Source organism: Tasmannia lanceolata, unplaced genomic scaffold (assembly GCF_043159265.1).
Source record: "Tasmannia lanceolata isolate RefF3 unplaced genomic scaffold, GAP_Taslan_0.1 ptg000002l, whole genome shotgun sequence".
NCBI lineage: Eukaryota > Viridiplantae > Streptophyta > Magnoliopsida > Canellales > Winteraceae > Tasmannia > Tasmannia lanceolata.
The window spans coordinates 54,183,590-54,191,187 of NW_027518679.1; the positions used below are offsets into that span (position 1 = coordinate 54,183,590).

Sequence of the window (7,598 nt, forward strand, 5' to 3'; positions counted from 1 at the left end):
GTTGGGTGCGTGGGGGGGGGAGGGGAATATCACTGCCCTTTTTTTAATGGTTATTGCAGATGTGCATGATGGGCGGGTCAACCTGTATTAACCCCCTTGTAAAAAATGTGCATGATTAGGGAGGGTAAACCAGGCCCAACCCAACCCGAATTGGAAATCGGGCTGGGTCGGGTTGTGGAAATTGCAAATCGGGTTGGGTCAGGTTGAGCCCAGCCGGGTTGAAAATTGGGTTGGGTCGGATTGGGTTGGAAAAATGGGTTCCTCGGGTTGACCCAACCCGACCCGAGTTGCACCCCTAATCAAAGGTCCTTTTCCTGCACTTTATGAAAGGGCGCCCTTGTATCTATCATCCCTCAACTTTTAGATATAATATATTTTGTACGTGGCTTTGCCAACATACATCTCTCTCTCTCTCTCTCTCTCTCTCTCTCTCTCTCTCTCTCTCTCTCTCTCTCTCTCTCTCTCTCTCGCATATTTTGTACGTGGCTTTGCCAACATGCATCTCTCTCTCGCATATTTTGTACGTGGCTTTGCCAACATACATCTCTCTCTCTCTCTCTCTCTCTCTCTCTCTCTCTCTCACACACACACACACACACACACATTGCTGTAATGGTAAGCTACGCAAACGGTGTGTACTGTGTAGGCTAGTTTTACCGTTTTCATCCTCCGTTTCTCTTTCCTAATTCCCTTCTGTATTGCTCTAATCTGAAGTAATCTGAAGTTTAACCCCGTGGTATAGGCTCTAATCTGAAACGGTGTGTAGGCTAGTTTTACCGTTTTCATCCTCCGTTGACAGTTTAACGGTGTGTAGGGTAGTTTTACCGTTTTCATCCTCCCTTGACAGTTTAACCCCGTGGTATTGACTTCACCAAAGACACCCCCCTCATCTTTCTGACATTTCTCACTTGAAGTTGGTACCAAGTATCTGTTGGTAGGGATTTGCCAAGGCAATTTTGAGGAGAGCCATTTTGGCTCATTTTGCAGGAGAGAACAGCCACCTCAAATGAATCAAATGAAGACAAAATCTGTTAAAGAGTGAGACAGTCTGGCTGTTCTCTCGCAAAAGTGAGGCACGAAATGGCTTTCCGAGGAATTAATCACTAGGCCCTGTTCGTTTGAGATTGAGACAACCGATTGTGAGCCCCAAGCCATTTTGGCGGTTCAGGGTGTGTTCGGTAAGGCTTCTCATTCTTGGCCTAATAAATAGGCAAGAAACGGATTGATGAGATCTTTGGAGTGCTTCGGAGTAGCTTCACGGAATCCCATCTTTCTATTGTGAAAAAAGCGCAAAAGGGAGAACTTAGAAACAGGCCTATGATGGGTCGGTGAGCCGAACAAGATTTTAAGGATTCCTCTCTTCTTCTTTTTTCATTCTCTACCCTAAAAAAGAGGCGGAAGCCATTATCTAGATGGATGCCGAACGCAACCTCACTTTTCCGACGATCATCATACATGTGGTAGTAGGGTCTATCCTTACGTTTCAATCACGTCTCTCTCTCTCTCTCTCATCATTGTTGGGCGTTCAGAGGGTCAATTAGTTGGCGGGTTATAGGCAGAGCGATACTCCTCAGTGGATTTTCAGAGAATCACTTTGGGCGTACGTTCCACTTGAGGTCTTTCTTTGATCGTAGACCAACCTGAAGGGTAAGAGGGGCTTCAACTCGGGTATAGCCTATACCCGCACACGGCAATGGTTAGACCATTGGGTAATCAGACCAACCGCCATTTTCTAAGTAGTTGGTGCGATGTTCTGTTCTCAGTCGGGGAAGCCTCAGAACAAGAGTGAATGAACCTCACCTCACTTCTCCTCTCTCTCTCTCTCTCTCTCTCTCTCTCTCTCTCTCATACATGCACAGTTGTGTATATTTTTATACATATAATGGGGTTTGGTAGGGAATTTCACATAGAGGGATTTCACTGTTGACTTTTGCATGAGTGAACAACCAGACCAGATGAAATAAATGAATGAGACAAAATCTGCTGAAAATTGAACCTCTCTGGCTGTTCTATCGTGCAAAAGTCAGATGTAAAATTCCCTAGCAAATCCTTTGGGTAATAGTAATGCCATTATCTTCTTTTTTCTTTGATTGTTTAATATTTTGTGCAAGACAAAGTCCAAACTCGTTTTTTTTTTTTTTTTTTTTTTTTTTTCAAATCTCAGTATGTTTGTAAATAGCACAATAAAGAAGAACCAACAACATACACATGATGCTAAGATAGTAATGATTTAGGATGATTGCCCAAAACATGAAGGTTTAGGGCTGTTTGTTTCTATAAGTTCTTCTATTCTTGAAAGCACCCTATATTCTGCTTCAACACCACCTATTGGCAACTTTCCTTTCCTTTCCTTCTTGCTACTCAAATGCAAGTACATAATACAAAAGCTGAAGTGCTTTTATAGCCAACCCAAACAGCATATGAGAAACTAACATTCCATTTTCAAGTCCCTGAAATGTTTCTTTATGTATTTGATACTTCTCTTGACAACTCTTGGGATGAGAATTTCAAAGACCATACATTTGTGCCAGAGCTGTGAAAAATTGAAGTTCTAGAGATGTCCTGCAGTGATTTAGTCTATTCTTTGATGATTTAGAAGCTTTTGTAAATGGCACACTCTTGTTTTTGTATAACTCTGGAAAGACTGGAACAGAGTTCATCGTTAGCATGGCTTCAGCTCCTCTTCTTTCAATCATTGTGTCACGGACCTTTGGTTTGGGATTGAGGTCCGTGCGGCACTTGCGTTGCCTCACAACAAGCAAGTAACCTAGCAAGGTTATGAGAATCAAACCTACAAAACAAACACAAATGGAGTGCTAAGTTTCCAAACACACACAAAGCAATAGGGCACACGAGTAGGCAAATGTTAAGCTTTATTGATGATTCCAAAACAAGTTACAATATGATCATGCCAAAAGGTCTACAACTCCTAAGGGTCCCCGATCACCCGTTGACTAGAATGGAATCCCTGCTAGGATATGCACTAGCAATGCACCACTCGATGGCCAACCAAGATCTCAGGATAAAGAGCTTTAGCTACCAACCCTCTTAACCACCAGTGGCGACCAAATGTGCTATAAACAACGACTTTTGAAGACGCAACGAGACGAGACGAGATGGATTTTAATACCAACTACGTCCTCACTACACCATGTACATAGGCATGAGTCTTACATATTACATTGATAGACCAAGTCACGGGCCATAGGCCATGCGAACAGCGCTGGACGAAATGGCCACGTGACACTCCCCCACCTAATCATGTCGACGCCCTCGTCGACATTGCGTCCGTGTAGGTACGTATTTCATCTTCAGTGAGGTGGAGCTTTTCCCTTGGTTCCCAGCTAGGTTCTGAGTCTGATAGGCCTTTCCACTTGATGAGGTATTCTAGTGTCGGTCTTCGAGAAGTTCCTCGCGGCTTGGTGCGTTCAGCCATGATACCCTCAACTTCAGGTGTGAAGGAAGTTGCGTGCGGTTCCTCTCGAACTGATGTGTTTCTGGTGTTGTCTTCCTTATCGGCTCGATAGGGCTTCAAACAACTGGCATGAAAGACAGGATGAATTCTGAGCCATGAAGGGAGTTGGACCCGGAAGGAGACGTTACCAACACGCTCAAGGATGGGAAGGGGTCCTTCATATTTTCGAACCAAGCCTTTATGCACTTTGCGGGTAAACTTGAGCTGGCTAGAGTTCAATTTGACTAACACCAAGTCACCAACTTTGAAGTCATCTGGTCTTCTATCCAGATCCGCCCACTTCTTCATCCTCCTTGAAGCTTTCTCCAAATACGCTCTGGCGATGTCTACATTTGTGTGCCACTCTTTTGTCATATGATAGGCAGGGGGGCTATTGCCGATATAACCAGCAGCGATGGAATGGGGGGTGGAAGGTTGCCGGCCAGTCGCTAGCTCGAATGGGCTTTGATTAGATGCAGAGCTCTTTTGTAAGTTGTAGCAAAACTGCGCTACATCGAGCAGGTGAACCCAATTTCGTTGGTTGGCGCTGACAAAGTGCCTCAAGTATTCTTCAAGTAGGGCATTGACCCTTTCTGTCTGTCCGTCGGCTTGGGGGTGTAAGCTGGAAGAGAAGTTTAACTTTGTGCCCAACAACTTAAACACTTCGGTCCACAGGCGGCCTGTGAATCTTGGGTCCCTGTCACTGACAATATTCTGAGGAACGCCCCAATACTTCACAACATGGCGGAAGAATAGTCTAGCTGCCTCCTCTGCACTGCAATATAATGGCGCTGGTATGAAGGTTGCATACTTTGAAAACCTGTCCACGACCACTATGATGGAGCCAAGCTCCCCAACTTTGGGTAAGCTCACAATAAAGTCTAGGGAGATACTCTCCCAAGGTCCTTTCGGCACTGGCAACGGGTCTAAGAGTCCCAAGGGCTTGTCCCTTTCCACCTTATCTTGTTGGCAAGTGAGGCACGTCCGAACATACTCTTCCACATCATCGCTCATTCGAGGCCAGTAGTAATTACGTTCGACCAAGGCGAGAGTGCGATGAATCCCAGGGTGCCCTGCCCACAGAGTATCATGGCATTCTCTCAAAAGTTCCTTCCTTAGGTCACCTGATCGCGGAATGTATATTCGACTCCGCTTGGTCAGTAAGAGACCGTTTTGGGCCCAAAAACGCCGTGATTTCCCCGCCTTCACAAGCTGCATGATAGTTTGGGCAAATGGATCTTTCTCAAGCCCTTCACGGATACGGTCTTGTAGGTTGCTCTTTATTTGACACATGGAGGCATGTTCATCCAATTTCAAGGTGGCCAACTCAGCCTTTCGACTAAGTGCATCGGCTACATGGTTCGATCGGCCCGACTTGTATTCTAGAACCATGTCAAATTCTGCAAGGAAATCTTGCCATCGAGCTTGTTTTGGTGACAACTTCCTCTGGGTTTGGAAATAGATTGTGGCTACATTATCGGTCTTGACAACAAACCTGGAGCCAAGAAGGTAATGTCTCCAAACTCGCAAGCAGTGTACTATTGCGGTCATCTCCTTTTCTTGCACGGTGTACTTTCGTTCAGTGTCATTGAGTTTGCGGCTCTCATAAGCAATCGGGTGCCCTTCTTGCATAAGCACACCACCAATAGCATAGTCTGAGGCATCAGTCTGAACTTCAAATGGCAGCGAATGGTTTGGCAGCTGTAGCACTGGCTCCACCATAACAACATCCTTGAGATTCTGAAAGGCAGTATTACATTTTTCGGACCATGACCACGGGCGATCTTTCTTCAACAAGTCTGTCAAGGGAGCCGCTCGATTTGAGTATCCTGATATGAACCGCCGATAGTAGTTAACAAGCCCGAGGAATGACCGAAGTTCTCCCACCTTGGTTGGAATTTGCCACTCTTGGATGGCACGGACCTTCTCATTGTCCATGCGAATTTCTCCTCCACCCACTTCGTGACCCAAGAACATAATACGCTCCTGAGCAAAAGAGCACTTCTCTAGCTTCACATAGAGTTGGTTGTTTCTGAGTACCCCAAGGACCTTCTTTAAATGATCGCCGTGTTCTTCGAGAGTGTTGCTATATACTACAATGTCATCGAGGTAGACCACTACAAACTTATCTAGAAACTCATGAAACAAACCATTCATCAAAGTACAAAAGGTTGCAGGGGCATTAGTAAGGCAAAATGGCATCACCAAGAATTCAAAGGCACCATACCTTGTTACACAGGTTGTCTTGGCCTCATCTCCTTCTGCAATTCGCACTTGGTAATAGCCTGATCGCAAATCCAGCTTGGAGAAGTATCTGGCTCCTCCCAGTTGGTCAAACAAGTCAGCAATTAGGGGGATAGGATACTTATTCTTCACAGTCAGCTTGTTGAGGGCCCTGTAGTCAATACACAATCGTAGGCTCCTATCATGCTTCTTTTGGAATAGAACTGGGGCACCAAAGGGGGCCTTTGAAGGCCTAAGAAACCCTGCTTCTAGTAGCTCATTGAGTTGTCTCCTAAGCTCTGCTAACTCCGGAGGGGCCATTCTGTAGGGGGCACGGGCTGGGGGTATGCTGCCAGGCTCTAGCTCAATTTTATGGTCCACTGCCCTCCTTGGCGGCAGCTTCTTGGGTAGCTTCTCAGGCATGACATCTTTAAATTCTTCTATAACATCTTTGATGCTCTGGGGAATGAGGATCTCCCCCACCAGTGCCTCTCCCATTTTTAAGGTTGCCACGAAGGTGGGTTCCCCTTTCTTTAAACCCTTCTTCAGCTGAAGGGCCGTTAAGTGTTCGACGTCTTTCCTCTCTTGTCTAGTGGCAGGAATCATACAAGGTGCTTTTTCTCCAAACATACATAAGGAGTTTAAGTAGGGCATTGGGACTGCTTTGGCCTGGTTCAAGAATTCTATCCCCAAGATGATATGAAAATCATCTAAGGGTACTGACATGAGATTGGTTGTTCCAGACCATGCCCCAATCTTGATTGGTACACTCCTTGCTTTCCCAGTGACGGGGCGGGCCTCTGAGTTTACTGCCTTCATTTTCCAATCATCTTTTTCGAGCTTCAACGCCAAACGTTTTCCCTCTTGTTCTGAGACAAAGTTGTATGTAGCACCTGTATCGATCATAGCCCGAGTCATCTTTCCATTGATGCATGCTTCAATGTACATCAAGCCTTTGGATGGGACTCCTTTAGAAAGAATTTTCTTGGCACCTTGTCCCTTGATAGCACTGCACAGGCTTAGAGCTGTCATCTTTGGTTCCTCCTTATCTTCTTCCTCTTCGCTCTGAGCGTGGGGTGAGGAAGCTGAACCTAGCAAAGCATTGACAGTCCCCTTTTTTGGGCAAAACCGAGTATAATGTGGACCAGTGCATATGAAGCACGGCCCTTGTGACGCAGAAGTTGGCGCCTCATTGTATTGTCTGGACCCCTCTCTGTGATAGGTTCTCCTATCGCCCCCTGAACCCTGGATTCTTCCTCTTGTGCTACTAAAAGACCGACTAGAGGTATTCATGTTGCTGGGAGGCCTGTTGAAGCTGCTAGATGGCTTGTTGTTGAAGTCTTTCTTCCTGTTTGTTGCGTCATCCCCCACATGATCAAATAACTTTTCTGCTTCGATCATTGCCGTGGCAAGGTTCTGAACTCCTCTTCTTCGGAGCTCTGTCTGAGACCAAGGCTTTAGTCCCTCCATAAATTGAAATAGCTTGTCCTCCTCTGACATGCTCTTTATATCAAGCATGAGAGTCGAAAATTTCTTCACATATTCTCGAATCGACCCGGTTTGTTGAAGGCACCGTAGGTTCTTTCGAGCAATAAACTCCACATTCTCAGGCATGAATTGTGCCATAAGTTCTCGCTTCATGTCTTCCCAACTGTCAATAATACATCGTCCCGCTTCAATCTCTTCATAACGGGTTCGCCACCACAATTTGGCATCATCACTGAGGTACATGCTGGCCGTAGTGACTTTGGCCTCCTCATCAAGATGTGTTGCACGGAAAAATTGTTCTATATCGAACAAGAAGTTTTGTAACTCCTTAGCATCACGGGCACCGGCGTAGCATCGTGGTTCAAGCACTCGAACCCTGCTACCCTGTCCATCCCCGTGACCACCAATGCCATTACCGACGGTCCTCATGAGT

The 7,598-nt window shown here is 45.9% G+C and overlaps 1 protein-coding gene across 1 annotated transcript; it reads right to left on the reverse strand.

The window, feature by feature from the left end:
• Window positions 1-1,312: 1,312 nt before the first annotated feature.
• Window positions 1,313-7,598, reverse strand: LOC143879111 (uncharacterized). Its single transcript, XM_077381297.1, has 2 exons — window positions 5,682-7,598; window positions 1,313-2,791 (listed from the first exon to the last, which is right to left on the reverse strand). The coding sequence occupies exons 1-2, from the start codon at window positions 7,592-7,594 to the stop codon at window positions 2,701-2,703; spliced, it is 2,004 nt and encodes a 667-aa protein (XP_077237412.1). The 5' UTR covers window positions 7,595-7,598; the 3' UTR covers window positions 1,313-2,700.

What these genes read in the sequence shown, in the direction of transcription:
- LOC143879111 (XM_077381297.1), bottom strand. Translation starts at nt 7,594, where the DNA reads ATGAGGACCGTCGGTAATGGCATTGGTGGTCACGGGGATGGACAGGGT. An exon ending in AAGACAACCTGTGTAACAAG is followed by an intron (nt 2,792 to 5,681) that starts GTATGGTGCCTT and finishes TTTGTTTTGTAG; the next exon opens with GTTTGATTCTCATAACCTTG.